Raw genomic sequence first — 17,859 nt, forward strand, 5'->3', positions numbered from 1 at the left:
ATTACTACTGTATTCATTTTTCTATTGTGAAGTTAACAGTTTATGAATTGTTTTGTTTTTGCCTCCTGGGGGATTTCAAAGAACTGCTGACTCACCAGTTTTCTAAATTTGCTTGCTTTTGTGCTGCCTCTGTAAATCCAATTTTCCCCCTTAGAAGATCCTATATAATGAAAGGCTGCATGTCAGACACGATCCATTCAATGCCCCTGCCCATCCTCAGGGTTTGGCTGCCACTGCATTTAACACACTGTGAGAAGGACAGGCCGCCCTGTGACCGGCCTGGGAAGCACGGCGCCCAGGATGCCCCTGCCGTCTGCGGAGAGCAGAACCTGGCCCTGGGGGCATATACAGATTTCAAAGAAATTACTAGTTAAAAGACAAATATTTTAATCTAGTTTTTCCATTTTATACTAAATCATTAATACAGGTCAGAAATTGCATTTATTTTCAGACATCTAGAAAACAATCAAAATTGTATATATCTCTCTATACAGATCTTATTAATAAATTTTATTTGGACAAGAGAACTTGTGCCACAACAGTTCCAACAGCATGATTAAAGCCTGCGCCACTCGCAGCAGCGCTCACAGGCATGTACAGAATGTGAAGAAAAAGCTGCACCTCGGGGCTGATCATGATCAAGTTAAAAACACCCGACACACAGTACACGTGCTAATAAATTTCATTCAGGTCATGACCAGCATGAAAAAAATTCAGGACAGATATTCAGCAAACGTTCTGTAAATATGTACAGCAATATGCTGCATTGAAGAGTTAAAATCAGACTCTACTTTAGTGTTATCATCAAGCCCTTAGGAGAAATCCAAAAAAATCTCCTTTCCCGTTAACACGGCAAAAACTATTCACACTTAGGGCTGGACTGGGCAACTGGCCACAACCGCACAGGCCCTTGCCTGCGTGGAAACAGTGAGGCCTAATACTGAAAGTCTCTCTCACATCCTGGCTCGCAGCCACCTTCTGGCTATAATTCCATCTATCAGTCATTAAATAAAACCAGGAGAAAGCAACGCAGATCTCTGGGAATGTCATCCCTTCCAAGAGGAAAATGCTCTGCCAATTCAAGTTTCACTCGGTCAGGAAGACAGAAGGATTTAAGGCTTCGGTGTCATTATAATCCTCTGAGAATTATTTTCCCTTAAAGTCAAGATAAGATAATAGTGTTTACTGTACTTTCTCTTGACTCTTAAAATCCCTGGTGTCGGTGTAGGCAACTTGCACCTGCGATTAAATCTGCAGAGAGGAAGGTCTCCCCTCCCCACGGCTGTCCCAGCTCACACGTGTGGAGCACGTGTGGAACCTCGGCTTCCTAGGAAGCAGGAAAGACACCGAGGGTTAAGCTCTCTAGTAGGTTGAGGAAGCTGTGCTCATAGCATCTTCAGAGACTTTGGTACTGGCAGGGTGGATACTTGCAAAGTACTTGACGTCACTGTCACGATCCATCTGAAGAGCCATGACAGTTTGTTCTACAGCTTCCTGATGACAGCTGGCAGAGGTTAAGAAATATTCTGGAAAAGAGAAGCGCAAGTTACAAATAATTAGTCTAAAATTTCAGTTTTGTCAAGTGCAGCATACAAAGTTTGAAGTCATAAAACATGATTTTTCTACAAGTATAAATACAAGCTACGTTGAATTATAAATAGTAATCCAAACTGATTTGTTGTATGAAAAAAATCCCCAAACATAAGAGAATTATCAGATTTATCTTGACTTTTTTATAACAGACTAAATCTCATGATGTTCAATAGCAGCAAAGCCGTTAACTTGTAGCTATTAACTCAGTAAAAGGAAACATATTCAAATACCAACCACACACACTAAAAACCAGTCTTCTCTATTTTATTATAATTGTTATTAAAAAAAATTAAATGGATTCAAACGGAGAAAAAAGAAGCCATATATATTTACCCATATTCTTTGAAGTCTATTATATAAACTTCTGTCTTTCATTCATGAGTTCATATATTCAAATGGTATTAGGCATTTTGAAGGGATTACAATAAATAAAACAACCTGAATCTCAAGGAGCTTGTAATTTGCATCAAAGCAAATAACATGGGGCATTTGTCTTCTGCCTAATAAAGGAAAGGGAGGAGGAAACACAAACATACCTCCTGGCCCTCAAACAACATAACAGATGTGAAGGGGAGTGTACCAAAGGCAGTGACTTTTCACACAGTCATAAGTGAATGTCCAATCTTTTAAACTACTTTTTAAAATATAAAAAGAAATTCAACTAGAACAGAAGGGCAACAATTAAAAGTCCCTTTCCTGACCCTTTAATCTGTGTTCCTCTTAAAGAGGGAACGACTACTAACAACTTATAATATATTCTTCTATCGGATTATTTCTGTGAACATATTCTATTTCAGTTTAGATACTTATCTATTCATGTAGGCTATGAACCTCCTCCCCACCACAGACACTTTTCCTAAGAGTCACCTACCTACCTTTTTCTAGTAGAGTTTGCCTTAATGTCTTAGCAAGTAGCACTCTAACATTTGGTACCCTATCATTTGCTAAGGTCAGCAAATGTGGCATCAGATGCGCAGCAAACTGCTCCATGGGAAGGCAATCATCTTCAATGACAGTCTGTGGAAAAGAAGTAACTGCTTTAGATTCGCCAGTTTACTCTACCCAAGCCATACTATCTAACAGTTTTTTAGTAACAATGTCACTGCTACAGATTTTAGTTACTGCTTTTTAAACCAATATTCTAGTCACCTGGGAACTCAAAAACAAAAATGATGTAATTAAGTCCCCACTGAGACACAGTTTTTTAAATGCTCCAGAGACCTGGAGTACTCACCGTCATACTCATTTTCACACCTGTGCTATGGGCCTCAGATCCTGAGTGCCCTCTAGGGGACCACTGTGAAGGTGCCAGCTTTATAAAGAGCTCAGTGGACTTGGGAGAGAAAGGGTGAGCCTGACAGATACCCAACTGAGGAACAGGGGATCCTATAAACAGCCAGGTGGCAAAGTTCTGTTCCTTAAGAATAAGAAAAAGGGTGTTGAGAGAGGCAAGGAATAAAGAATAAAAACAGTTCTAGATAGGAAAATGTGTCACAAATGGGTAAGTTCTCACTTACCTGGCAGACAAAGACAAAGGCTTGCCGACCAGACCACTTGGGACATCTACCAAAATTTTCTACAAGCTCATGGATGAGGTCCACTCCAAACGTTGGTGGTGTTGCCATGTGTAGCTTCTTCACCATCTCACTGACCTAGGAAGGCGAACACAGAGGAGTAAAAGAATACCTTATTTTATGATCTTATTGAATACTCTGCTGATCTAAAATTGTAAAAATTTTAACACATACCAACTTGTAGGAAATCCAACGAACAGAAGAAACTTTATCTGCACACAGATTCAGAGCAATGGGGCGTAAATAGTCATAAACATCTCTGGGACTATATAATTCTAGAAGTAAAATCAGTTGTCTACAAAAATGAATTATAAAAATATAATTAAAATTTTAAAATAAGACAAAATGAAAATCATCTGAATAATTTGTAATACTGGATACTATTTGTAAGATGAACACATGCAAAAACTAGTGATTAACCTGGCTTCTCAGAGAATTACCTCGTCTCTGTATATCTGGAAATGCATTTAAACACTATTCAAGTTCAGTAAGTATCTCTTCCCCTTAGAATGTAAAGAAAACAACTCCTGTGGAATGCTGTGTCCACAGGGACCGAGACAGAGCAAAACATTTCCTAGTTATGTTCAATAGGAACATGGAACACATTTTTTCCCCATAATTAACTGTTTAGAATGTGCTGAGAAACCTCCATCTACAAATCAGTTACCTAAATAAGCAAGTTCTAGCAGTTTAAAGTAGCCTGATGTGTACTTGTCAAGGCTCTACGCTGCTTCTAAGGGAGTGATACATTTACTAGCGAGAACATAAGTAAGTGGTCCTCTACCAACTGTTCCTATTATGTCTGACGAGAACTGAAGACTAACAGCTGCCACCAGGCTAATTTGAGTAGATGCAACAATGTTCATGGAGAAATACCTTGAATATGAATGAGACTTTGGCCTTTCAGATTTTATGTTCAAGATTATTTACATTTGTAATCAACAGGAAGTAACTGTGGCAGTCCCCCTTTATCTACGGTTTCCAGGATTTCCATTACCAGTGTTCAACCACAGTCCAAAAATATTAAATGGAAATTCCGGAAATAAACAATTAATAAGTTTTAAATTGCACGCTATTCTGCGCAGTGTGGTGAACTGTCGAGGCATCCTGCTTCTTCCTGCCTGGGGCAGGAATCATCCCACTGTCCAGCAGCTCCACACGGTACGTGCTCCCTGCTCATTAGTCACTTAGTAGCTGGTTGTAAGATTGACTGTCATGGTATCACAGTGCTTGTGTCCAAGTAACATTTATTTTCCTTAATAATGGCTCCAAAGTGCAAGAGTAGTGATGCTAGCAATCAGGATGTGCCAAAGAGAAGCTGTACAGCTTCCTTTAAGTGAAAAGGGGGAAGTTCTTGACTTAACAAGGAAAGAAAAATAATAATATGCTGAGGTTGCTAAGATCTACAGTAAGAACAAATCATCTATGAAATTGCTTAATTTATAAATTAAACTTTATCACAGGTATGTATACATAGAAAAAAAACAGTACATATAGGGTTTGGTACTATCTGCGGTTTCAGGCATCCACTGGGGGTCTAGAATGTATCCCTCATAGATAAGGGGGCATTTCTGTACAACCATAAATACAGACAATGTAGTGATGACATGCACCTATATATATATATATATATAATAAACACAAATCCTCAAAGAGAAACGCACACTTTTTGACTATTTTCTGACACTGGAAACTTTCTCACTGGCCTCCTCTTAGTGTGCAAGAGAATGGGGTCGGGAAATGAAACAAAGTAACTGACAGATGTTGGGGGACAGGTGTGAAACCCCATGTACTCCCCTGGGCCCTTTTCTCACACAAAGCAAAAGCCTTAAGGTACAGACATACTGAAGTGGCAGAGCGGGAAAAACTCTCTATCCCAGGGAGAGGGGCACCAAATCATCTTGAGCTAAGACTGTATACTGATACCAAGCTTTTCCTGCTGAGGAGGGGCAGAAAACCTCTGCCCAAGACTGCTTACAGATTATAAGGCAGAGACTGGATGCCACAGGGAGGGGGCAGAGATTCTGAGCAAGTCCAGGCACACAGAGCCTCCCAGAGACTGAAGCAGAACGAAAACAACAGAGATTCTCCCCTTTCCCAGCACAAGTCTACCACCTTGTAACAGTAGTCTACAGTTAGGGGAGGGGCAAGAGACCCACCTGTTTCCAAAAGGTGCAGGAGCAGCTGAAAGCTGAGGTCGGAGTATTAACACATGAAAAGGTCCATCAGCACTCCAGCTCCCAACCTCACCCACAGATGTAATTAAAGCTTTGGTGCACTGAAGGCAACCACAGCAACAAATAAACCCAAACCCAGCCTTTCCTGGCTACATGGATTCAACCCTCCACTCTAATGGCAGAAGAGGTGTGCTCATTTCCAGTCAGAAGCCAGGCAAACTAGAACTCAATGGAATGACATTTTTAATGTACCGAAAGAAAAACAGCCAGCCCCAAATTCTACGGCCAGCAAAAGTATCTTTAAAAAATGCAGGAGAGGTCTAAAATTCAGACTATGTAAAGAATCCTTACAACTCAACATCCCAATTTAAGACCAACAACCCAATTTAAAAAAGGTCAATAGACATTTCTCCAGAGAACATGTACGAGTGGTCAACAAGCACATAAAAAGGTGCTAAAGATCACTTTAGGCATTAAGGAAATGCAAATAAAGACCAAAATGAGATTACACTTTACACCCACTATAATAATGGCTGCAATTTTTAAAAAGGAAAATAGCAAGTGTTAGGGAAGATGGGGAGAAACTGGAACCCCCGCACATTGCTGGTAGGAACGGGAAATGGTACAGCCACTACGAAAAAGTCTGGTGGTTCCACAAATTCAACAAAGAATTACCAATGACCCAGTTAATACACCCCAAACAAACTGAAGAGGTGTTCAAATGCCAATTTGTACATGAATGTTCAGAGCACCATACTCACATCAGCTAAAAGGTAGAAACAACCCAAATGCCCATCAGCAGATGAATGGATTTTAAAAAGTGGTATATTCATGCAATGGAGTATTATACAATCACAGAAAGTAACAAAGTTCTGATACATACTACAACATGAATAAATCTTGAAAACATTGGGCCAAGTGAAGAAGATAGACAGAAAAAGCCACATGTTATGTAATTCCATTTATATAAAATGTTCAGAAGAGGCATTCCAGACACAGAAAGTAGACTGATGATGCCAGGGACTGGAGCAGGGAGGGATGCGGAACGACTGCTTACAGGGCCTGGGGCTTTCTTCTGAGATGATGAAATGTTCTACAACTAGACAGTGGCAATGGTTGTATAATACTGTGAGTGTACTAAATGTAACCAACGGTATCTTTGGTTATGTGTATCATACCACTTTTTTTTTTTAAAGGAGAAATAGACTCTTAAAAAGCTGAGAAAACTGACTGCTGACAAGACCTCTATTACAAGAAATGTTACAGGAACAGGACACCAGACAGAAACTTGGATTTATACAAAGTAATGGACAAATCCAGAAAAGGTAAAGATGAAGTAAATATATACCCATCCAAAACATAGTCTAAAAAATTGTTAGAACTTACTCAGCCAGTTCAGCTCGAAAGCGCCAATTTCTACTATTATCTGTCACCAAAAACTCCTGAAGTTGATAAAGATATTCTCTTCTTTTGTCAATATGAAGAAGCTGACGTAACAAAATAAAAATATTCACTAAGACAAGGTATAGACATTATTTCTTTTACTAGACTGCTTAAAAAAGACTATAAATAATATGGTTAATGCTTCTGAAGGAGTACACATGTAGTAGGTACATTTAATTGTTTTCAAAATTGGTGTTAAGTTCATTTTCCCCTGATAATCCCATTAGCCTTTAAGAGTCATTATCCTCTTTTGAAAGATTTGTTTCTTGAGCCAGTGAGTGACCTGCACCGAACTCTACAGTACTTCAGCACAGCTTTATTATAGCACTCATCCACTTCATTCATATGACACCCTCAAACCACGAATTCTTTGAAGACAGTAACTGTGCTCTTATTCATATATGTGAGCCCAGCAGATGGCACTATGATGGCACACAGTATGTGCTCAATAAATATTTGTTGCATGAAAAAAAAAGAAATTTATCCCAATATTTGCTCTACAAATATTTAAAAGTAGGTTTACAGTCAACATAAGGGAAAACCCTAAAATTTGATATAAACAGAAACAAATCAACATAATCATACATCAAATAGATAAGAATCACACAGGAAAAAAAGTCTAAGTTTGAACTTAGTACTCTGACCATACATCTTCATGGGATATGTTCTAAGGACAGAAAGTGCTGAAGGAAATCTTGAACATTACTTAGTTGATTTAATGTTGAAATAATTGGTAGTATAATCCCAAAACTATTTCATGTATGTAATAGAGTTGAACAAGTGACTAAATATATTAATGTTGTTAACAGTTTTTACTATGAGAGAAAAGAAAACATTAGAAGTGAATAAAAGTATTGGATTGGAAGTAGAGGTATGAATATGAATTCAATAATTAAAAAAAACACATCCCCAAACAAAAAGTCCCTCCTAGCTTCTCTGCCCTGAAAAGGCCTAAAAGAAATGCCACCCTTGGGGCAAGGTGTACATCTAATGCTGGATCTTGGCTTCTAAGTAACACTCTTTACTCAAAAACACCAGGGCTCATTGGAGAAATAGTTGACTCTAGGCTGGGGCAGAGAAAGAAGGTGGGTGTGAAAGTAATGATGTTTAAAAATGAGAAAAAAACACAAAAAACACAGGAGGTAGCTTTTAGAGGTTTCTATTAGCCAAACTGGATGCTTAAAACAAATGATAAAAATGGATTACATTACAATGAATAAAAAAATAATTCTAGAGACCACACTGATACTAAAAAAATTTCCAAAAAGGGGGAGGGAGAAAAAGGGAAACGTTATCTTTACATGAGAAAGGCAACTAATAAATATAGAAGGAATTACAAAAATAGAAAATCAGTACTTTACAACCAGCACAACACAGTAACAACTGATTCAGGGAAGAACCGCAAGTAGATGCATGGATGAAAAAGCACTGGGTAAAGATTTGTGGGAAAAGATGTTCAGAGTTTTAAAGCATCACCCCACCAGTAAGATGAATCACACAGGAGAAAGGTCATTTGAGCCCAAACCACCATAACCCAGTGACCAGCATCACCAGGGATCATAAGGCCAACATCACGTTAGCCCTAACAGGATACCTTCAGAAAACACCTGGCGACCTATATAGATTGGTAATATTCCTGAAAAAACAAAACAAACAACAACAAAAAAACACCTGCTTAACCTGAATCTAATTGTGCAACAGTACTCAGAAAATTTCAAATTGAAGGGCATTCTGTAAAACAACTGGCTTGGCTTCTTCAAAACTGCCAACAACATTAAAGACAAAGAGTCACAGTAATGGTTCTAGATTTAAGAGGACTAAAGATACATTTAGTATCTTTAATTCAACATGCAGCTCCTGACTGGATTCTGAATTGAGGAAAGAAAAGGCTATAAAGGACATTGGGACAATCAGAGAAATTTCAGAATGATCTGTATAAAATATAACATGGTATCAATGTTTTTTAAAAAGTAGGATTACAAGGTAATCCTTTTGAGGTACTTCTGTACCTCATACCTTAGAATGACAAGAGAGCCAATTTCAAGGCAGAAGACTAAAGGCGTGAGGACTAAGGTTAAATTCTCAGACTCCTGAAACACCACATAAAACCTCTAAATTTAATGTTCATGAAATTTCTTTATATTTAATTCAATTCTGAAAAAAGTACAAATATTTGTAAACATGTTCTAACGTCATTTAAAAATGAAATTTAATATAATTATTTTTAAATTAAAAATTAAAATGACACCAGCAAAACTGATCAGAATAGGACTATTTCTTTTTTTAAGTCACAGCTCACCATCAACTTGTGGCTACATTTTCTTACACAGAACGTACAGAACCAATCTTGGTAGTAGCAGAAAATCAAAATTTTAGATCTACAGTGGAATTTTAGTGTGTTTTTATGCAAAAGGATTTTAAAAATTACCTTCAGAAAATCATGCAAATGTTTAAGAACACCTATCCTGACTTCATCGAGGTCTTTTAAAAATCCATTAAAAATTGGAACCAGATCTGCAGCTGTCAACTGATCGCCAAGAATAACTGCAAGCTCGTGGATGGAGAAAGCTAAAGTTCTTCGAACTTTCCACTGCAGAAATGAAAACTGCATTAGTAAGTTAAACACAAAGTACTTAAGACTTCAACTTTTAGACAATATATTAGGTTGATGCATAAGTAATCGCAGTTTTTGCAATTATTTCTAACCTTTTAAACCACAGTTACTTTTGCACCAACCTAATAGTAGTTCCTCCTTATTCGCAGTTTCGCTTTCTGAGGTCTCAGTTCCTCCAGTGAACCATGGTCCAAAAATATTAAGTGGAAAATCCCAGAAATAAATGATACATAAGTTTTAAGTTGAGTATCATTCTGAGTAGCATGATGAAATCTCACGCCGTCCAGCTCCATCCCACCCTGGACATGAATCATCCCTTTGTCCAGTGTCCCCACTGTAGATGCCCCCTGTCTATTGGTCACTTAGCCTTCTTCGTTATCATATTGATGACTATCGTGGTATCACAGTGCTTGGGTTCAAGTAACCTTTATTGTACTTCATAATAGCACCGAAGCACAAGAGAAGTGACGCTGGAAATTCAGATATGCCAAAGAGCTTCCTTTAGTGAAAACATGAAAGTTCTCAAAACTTAAGGACAGCAAAAATAAACCATATGCCGAGGTTGCTAAAAACCTATGGTAACGATGAAGAAAGAAATCTGTGCTGGTTTGTTCAGAGAAACCACATTCACATAACTTTTATTACAGTATAGTTAAAATTGTTCTATTTTATTATTACTTATTACTGTTAATCTCTCACTGTGCTTAATTTATAAATTAAACTTAATCCTAGATATGTATGTATAAGAAGAAACAGTATATATAGGTTTCGGCACCATCAGCACTTTTGGCATCCAATGGAGGTCTTGGAATGTAGCCCCCAAAGATAAACGGGGACGAACTACTGTATATCAAGGCTAATTTACATCTGAATGTTATTAATCACAAAAAATTAAATCAGAATAAAAGTAATAGTAATAATAAATACTGTTTTAAGTACCTACTATGTATCAAAAATCGGAAGAAAAAATTAAAATCCCTGCACAGCATGTATTCTCTGTCTTTTATGAAGAAAAAAACTGTTTGGAAATTATTAATGGCATAGTTTTTGTAGTTTTCTGAACACTGGATGCCCAACTTACTGATGTCCCACATTGACCAAAAGACTGGCTAGGATCATCCTTGCTTTACTGCTCCCCTTCTGATTCCTCTACAGCCTATTTTTGATTAAAACAAAAAAAAACTAGCTTTTAATGACTTGGCAATTAAAGTAATACAAAAATAGGAAAGTATTTTGTGAACAGCCCTGGAAAAGAACTCCTATTAAAAAATGCCTTGCATTTACAGGAAGCTTTACATTAAAAGCATCATTTTCTTCATGCTGTTTTAATTTTAAAATTTTTACTGTTAGTTTAAAACTTCACCTAAGAAAATATTTAGAGCAAAGGTTTTATCCCCATCACAAACATTAGAACAGATCTTGAAATAAAATTTTATACCCATGTTCCATGTTCATCATAGCAAACAGATAAAGGCAGAGATGTTTTCATGGGGGGAAGGGGACAGGAGGCATGAAGCCCTGCCCATCCACAGCCTTCCTAGTCATGAGGAGTCCTGGGGTACCTGCCCCACAGGAACCCGTAGAGTTCTGTGAGATGAGATGGAAAACCACTAACATAGATGAAGCATGCTGTGGAAACTGCGCCTTTTGTCCTAGGCCCAGCTGCACCACTGAAGTGTGTGAAAATGGGTTAATTCACTCTGCCCCGACTCTGGTTTCCTAACCTCACAGGTCAGCGGAGGGATGTAAACTATGGTTTCTCAATATTACTTTCAACTTTTAATTTACCGAGTTGATTGCACTGATTTCTTGAAAAATGCAATAATTATTAAGACATATTAAGGGAAAATCATTCATACCCCAGTATAAATTAGTCTAATCATGATGATTTCTTAAAAACTGTTATTAATTTCACTGAAGAAATACGTTTCGTGGAAGGCAGGCAAAATTTTGGTATGTGGAAATCAGACCTAATAGCAGGAGAAGTTAAAGGTAAGTCAACAAAGCCTAAGAAAAAAGCCACAAAAAAGTCAGATATCCAGAAAAATGACCTATGGTCAATGTCCTACATGTTGTGCTCTCTCAGAGGGTGTGGTGGTGGTGTGTGGTACAGGGAAGAGCGCACACACACACACACACACACACACACACACACCGGCCCCATTAGCCTTCTCCCACCTGCACAGCAACACTCACTGCACTCTGGGTCCAGAACTCAGCAGTACTAATATTAGTACAATTCTATTAAGGTTTTAAAATATGAGTAGCATTTATAACACAGTTTCTAGGGAGAAAACTAAATCCTATATTCTTAAGAATTAATCTATACATAAACTTTAGACAACACATTAGTAAATTAGGGACTTAGACATGTCAAATGTGATAATTTGTAATACTTTAGATTTTTAAAAAGGCCACCAAACCGTGGTACGTGGACCATGCAAAAAGCCAGCTCTTTCGTATTACTTTCAAGCTCTTCTGCACATAATTTTCTGTAAGGCCAAGAGCTTATTAGAACATAAACAGAAATTCTATTAGGTTTTGAAAGGCAAAACACTGTGCCTTCCATGAGCATGTTCTGTTAATTCCTTGGCTGCTTTACTCACCTGCATGTCTGATGCCAGAGTCTCGTAAGTCTCTCTTAGGCAGTGCCAGTTCTGCCTGCCGAGTGTGAGGGCCACACCTGGAAGGCTATATGCACAGTGCTTAGCAATTTCAGTGTCGACCGTCTGTGCACGAGAGGGATCAGTCATAGATAAATACTGATCTAACAGAGCCTGAGGCACAACATCCTAATGAAGAGAGAGACACAACAGTGATGCACTTTGGGCAGTTTAGCTATAAATCAGGTAAACTTATTTTTAAATGTATGAATTTAATATCTCAAATAGCAGAGAAACACCAATCTCAAAATTTCACTTATCTAATAACTGAAAAGAGGTAAGAAAAACATGGTAAGAGGAATGCATACGAGTGTATTAAATAAAATCAACTCCAGGAGAAAAACAATGAATAAAATCTTAAAACAGAAAGCCACCTAAAGGACAATTAGAACTGATTAATAAATCTAAAAGACACATTAAAAATAAAACCAGCACCTTTCAATGTTGGCAAAGATCATAAAGTTTGATGCAACCTAGTTAAACAGGCACTTTAAAAAATTCTAACCAATATGTATTTTAAGAAAAAAAACACACTACCATCCACCTTCATGTGGAAATTCAGCATTACCTATAAAAATTTAAAGTGTATATTCACCTAACCATTTGTATAAATGTGAGAAAAAGAATGTATACAATCTTAGTTATGCGTGTATAGCTTTGGAAGGATATACAAAAGAAAGGTAAAATTGGTTGCGCTGGGGGAAGCAAATGGATGGTAGAGGAGAAAAACTGAGAAGGAAATATCACTAAATGCCTTTGTACTTTTTGAATTTTGAACTATGTGAACTTATCTATTTTTTGAAATAAATTAAAATGGAAATAAATTCATTAAAAGAACGAGACAATCCATACGTATTGACTTGAAAATATATCTACAATGTAAATGGTGAAAGCATGTTTTAAAACAATATAAATACTGACTCCATTTTTAATAAATATAACAAAAATAAAGAACATACATCATTTCACCTCAGAAATCTACTTATAATAATATATATATAGTTCCAGAAAAAACAACATACATAATTATGATGAACGTAACACTGCTTGTAACATGGTAACAAACTAAACCTGGAGCATGTAAGGAACTACTACAGTTGCAGCACCTTCTTCTAATGGAGCATGACACCAGGCTGTTCACATGCTGTGCTGCTGTGGGGAGGAGGGAGTCCTATGTGCTCATACGGAAAGATCTCCAAGACACAGTATTTTTAAAAAAGAGAAAAAAGGCAAAGCACAAAGTATCATATTCTGATTACATGAACATATTTTCCCACATTAAAATCCCTAAAATAGGTCAGCCCAGTGGCTCAGATGGTTGGAGAGCTGTTCTCCTAACACAGAGGTCGCTGGTTCGATTCCCACATGGGCTAGTGAACTGCGCCCTCTACAGCTAGATTAGTGAACAACGGCTCCACCTGGAGCTGGGCCACCGTGAGCTGCCCTGAGAAGCCGGCAGCTGGTGTGGGTGGCGGGCAGCTGGTGTGAGGCCCGCGACCTCTTGGCTCAGCCAGATAGAGTGCAATGCTCATAATACCAACATGGGTTAAGCGAGCTGCGTTCTCCACAACTAGACTGAGAACAATGGCTTGACTCAGAGTTGCGGGGTAAATGGGGAGGGGAAAAAAAACCTCTAAAATTGGAGTGCAACTTGTCACTGAAGGCACTTTATAATGGCTTTGAGCCATTTTTTTTTCAGGTTTTTATCTCTGAAATCGAGCTGCATCTTAGACTTCTTGGCAACTTAGGTATTTTGACATACCTTGGTATGATGGTATGATTCTATTTGTCTTTGAAAGACATAAAGGGGTACACACATGTTTATATACCCACAATAAATTTATGAAGAAGTACAGAAGAAACTGTGATCTGTGGTAGCTCTAAATGAAGAATGGGATTACAGGTGGGAAGAGGAAGGTTTTTACTTATATTTTACTCCATTATTTGAATTTTCGTATTGAAAGTGTGACATGTGCTGCTGTGTGCTGCCGTGGGCTGCTATGGGCTACCATGTGCTGCCATGAGTGGCCGGTGGCCAGCGTGAGTGGCCGGCAGCCGGCGAGAGCTGCCATGAGCTGCCGTAAGTAGCCGACCAGCGACTGGCGACCGACTGCCTCAGCCCGGAAGAGCGCAAGACTCATAATACCAGCATGGGCCCGGGAGCTGTGTCCTACACAACTAGACTGAGAAACAAAGGCTTGAATAGGAGTGGGGGGTGGGGGGAGGCGGAAAAAGGGGGGAAAAAAATAAAGGGTTAAAAAAAAAGGGTGACACACTAAATTTTTTTTAAAAATCATAAAATAGAACAAATTCAGTGGGAAATGAGTTTAAAACAGGAATTAATTAACATCCACACCAAATAAAAGCATTTTTTGTCACTTACTTGTACTTTAGATCTCCTTTCCTCATCAGGGCTAAAACTACTATTGGTGCTCAAGTCTGAATCATTATGAATATAGCGAAGGGTCGAGTCCATATTCTGTTAGGAAAAAATATTTACTTAAAGAACTGTCCTGTCTTGTAAGTTTCCTTTATTTAAGCTATCTCAAGTTACTTACCTTTCAAGACTGCCAAAGACAGACATTCTTCATGCTTTTAAAAGTTTATAAACATACATAAGGCCTCATAAGAACTTCACCTACCTTAAATCAAGCTTGCTAAATGTATGAAAATAAATTTTTGAATGAAATTAAAAATTTAGAAGCTTGAAATTACCCAAATATCTAAAATTAGCTTATTTATAAAAATAGTATTTAAAGAGTGCTTTCAGTCAACTGTTTTAGAGGCCTTGGGATGTCATATGTAGTTTTTCTTCTACTGTTTCTATTCTTGCCTATTTTTAATTTCACAAATGTACGGTTTTAACAGCCACACCCCCAAACAAACAAAACACCTTCCCAAATACAGAGATAGCACAGTTTTCAAATCTCCAAATAAGTGATCAGGGTTTCATTCTGAACCACTGATATTATTATACAAGATTTCTAACTATACTAGGTATCACTGAACAAAAAACAAAAACAGAAAGGTTTGTGAACCTTTAAGGCCCACTGAAGGTCTGAGAAACCTCTTGCTCTCCCCAGTGTATGTATGTAGGCACTCTTTCCTGAGCTTTTCATTCAAGCCACTGTGATTAGTGACCATTTTATTCTGGCATTCAGTGGCATATTCCTTTTCCCTTTTTATATAAACAAGGGATCAGAAATACTGAAACTAATGCTGGCTTGGTGGGATGTAGTAGGAAACTAAGGAAGGATCACACAGAACAGCTCCAAGGACACCGCGAAGATGATGCTAGTAATAGTACCCACCCTCACACTCCACAGTCCAGATAATGTCACTGGCCCTCCGCAACATGGCCTCAAGTCCCGATCTTCTGCTCAGAATACTGTGTTGCTTGCTGCAGTGAAATGGTCCGATCAGAAACAAAGCACCTCTCCAAAAAGAAAAGGAAGAGTTAATTATTCTTGATAAATGGCTTTGTTTCCAGTAAGACTATTTCACTGCAGTGAGCCACATTAACATTGAGGCTACTAAAATGACCATGTAGACAGCACTTTTTACCAAGCATTGAACATGACACTAATGTCACAAAGATAGGATGTGGTTGACAGTTACTTTCACTTTATGCAAATGGGAGAACTGAGAAAATCAGCACCAGAATGTACTAACTAGAAAGTGATTAGTTACAACTATTTCCCAATGAAACAAATCTAATTCAAACGGCTCTCACTTGATAAACACTTTATGAGTTTGTTACCTCAACAGCATTGCTGATTAAAGGCACGGAGGCATCATGATTTATTTTACAGTTTGGTAGCTCACTGACACCCAGCTCATCTTGCACATCACTTTTCTTTCCTGCATCACTGGCTTCTTCGCGAGCGTCCAGACTGGAAGCACGCAGCGCTGCGGACAGCACGTCCACTTGCGCTATAGGCAGAACAGGGAAAGGCAAGTAAGCAGAATTACAACATGCTTGGAAGTTTTTTCTCCATTTGTATTATATGTTAACAATGAGATGTATACTTTTTTGACACTGCCACCACAAAGCTGAAAAAAACCTCTACCGTGGTAAATCATTAGTCCTCCAAGAGAAAAAGTAGAACACTAATATGCTTTCATGGTATTAAAAATGTTTATCCACTACTGAACATTATTCTGCGTTAGTATGAAAAGAGAAAGGCTATCTAGTTTTGGAGGTACCTCCAGTTTATTAAAAGGAGTCAATTTCAGTGTAAGTTAACTATATTTTGGTAGTGCATGAATCAAACTTACAAGGCTTACTTACTAAGCTATTTTAGCAGAAGAGCAGTCACACAAACCCTGCCAACATAAAACAATGGTAATTACAAAGATTTTTGTTGCAGTTACATTTAAGCATCTCATATCTTATTCCAGTTTATTTTATCATTCTCTATTTTTGAAAATGAAATCAGTGCCTTGTCCCAAACACAGGGATCCCCAAATGAGCACTGACTTATTTGCAGCAAACCAAAATGACTTACCAAAAAGTGGTTCTTAAATCTGGCAAATAGCACTGCCTATGTTTGAGTTAAACATTCTTTATAAAAGTGGTTCAAATTCAAATAAGGCATTCTTCCTTCCCCCAAAATGAGAACTTTAGCAAAAAGTATTGTTTAATATTACTTGAAGTAACAATCTACCTGAATGCTCAAAAATACAAAAATTTATAAAATTTTTACTTCAAATTTATTTAGCACAAAAATGACAAGGTGTGCCCCTACTTAAAGATTGTAAGAAAAGCAATCAGATAATGATTTTATTAAGATAACCTACTACTATACTGACACATCTATAAAATTCTAGTCTAAGTATATCAGGTACCTGGCAATAGAGATACAATAAACATACAGAATGAGGTTTCTATTCTGTAATATTCGGTCATTATTTGCTAAATTAAGTAAGAAAATTGAAGGTGTTTAATCATGGAAAGTTACTCATGAAAAGTATCCTCATTCTTTTGAGCATTTCAACTGCAATGTGTACTAACCCTTTTAATCACTTTGGCTATTTAATCACTTAGAATCTTTTAAGTTTCCAAGTGAAATCAAAATAGTACTAAAGGAGACCGCACAATACATAAAAGTTAAAATGTTTTGTCCTGCATAAAACGCATGGGTGTGTGTCTCTGGGGGCGGGGTGTGTATGGGGGGGGTGATCCCTAACGCATCTCAATTCTGTTCCCTGGAAAGTAATTAATAAATCAGAACTATTCACAGAAAATGCTTTACAGAGAACATTTGTCTCTAAATGGACTACTTACTTCTATTTGTCTATGTTAATTTTCATCTTTAGGTTTGTATGTTCATGAAAGTTTAAATAAGCTACACTTTGAATTTAGTTTCGTCAAAAAATTGATATAAAAGATCATTAAGGTAGAGACTAACGCTTCCTTAGGAAACCTGATGCTTCTATTCCCCATCAGAGAATGAGGTGGTATCTATTTAATGCTTAGCTTGTAAGTAAATTTTGGTAAGATATACCACCATGACAAATTTAAGAAAACTGAACACATAGGTCTTTATTAAGATCTCCATTTTCTTACAATCTTGACTGAAATCCCAGGAACCAGAGATAATTTAACCACAGATTTGTGAAGAAAGTCTGTTGTGGTTTATGCTCAGAAATAGGGACCACCTGGAAACTTTGAATTTTACTCCTTCCCTGAAGAAGCTGGTACAGCTGAGTTACACACCTTTATAATCCATTAACTCTTCCACAGATTATATTGGTGATTAGTCACAAATTCCTAACAATTTATTGCTTTCAGT

At 37.6% G+C, this 17,859-nt stretch overlaps 1 protein-coding gene across 8 annotated transcripts in view; it reads right to left on the bottom strand.

The window, feature by feature from the left end:
• Window positions 1-370: 370 nt before the first annotated feature.
• PPP4R1 (protein phosphatase 4 regulatory subunit 1) overlaps window positions 371-17,859 on the bottom strand; it is a 65,500-nt gene continuing 48,011 nt past the window's right edge. For all 8 annotated transcript variants that reach the window (XM_074340370.1, XM_074340372.1, XM_074340371.1 and 5 more), the window contains 9 exons: window positions 15,825-15,997; window positions 14,448-14,543; window positions 12,008-12,193; window positions 9,216-9,377; window positions 6,731-6,831; window positions 3,342-3,462; window positions 3,111-3,245; window positions 2,469-2,610; window positions 371-1,526 (listed from right to left, as the gene is read on the bottom strand). In XM_074340370.1, coding sequence (XP_074196471.1) covers window positions 1,363-1,526; window positions 2,469-2,610; window positions 3,111-3,245; window positions 3,342-3,462; window positions 6,731-6,831; window positions 9,216-9,377; window positions 12,008-12,193; window positions 14,448-14,543; window positions 15,825-15,997 — 1,280 coding nt within the window. In that variant the 3' untranslated portion in view covers window positions 371-1,362. The remainder of the gene's footprint in view (window positions 1,527-2,468; window positions 2,611-3,110; window positions 3,246-3,341; window positions 3,463-6,730; window positions 6,832-9,215; window positions 9,378-12,007; window positions 12,194-14,447; window positions 14,544-15,824; window positions 15,998-17,859) is intronic.

The sequence above is a fragment of the Rhinolophus sinicus genome, linkage group LG09 (genome assembly GCF_036562045.2).
Source record: "Rhinolophus sinicus isolate RSC01 linkage group LG09, ASM3656204v1, whole genome shotgun sequence".
Taxonomy (NCBI): Eukaryota; Metazoa; Chordata; class Mammalia; order Chiroptera; family Rhinolophidae; genus Rhinolophus; species Rhinolophus sinicus.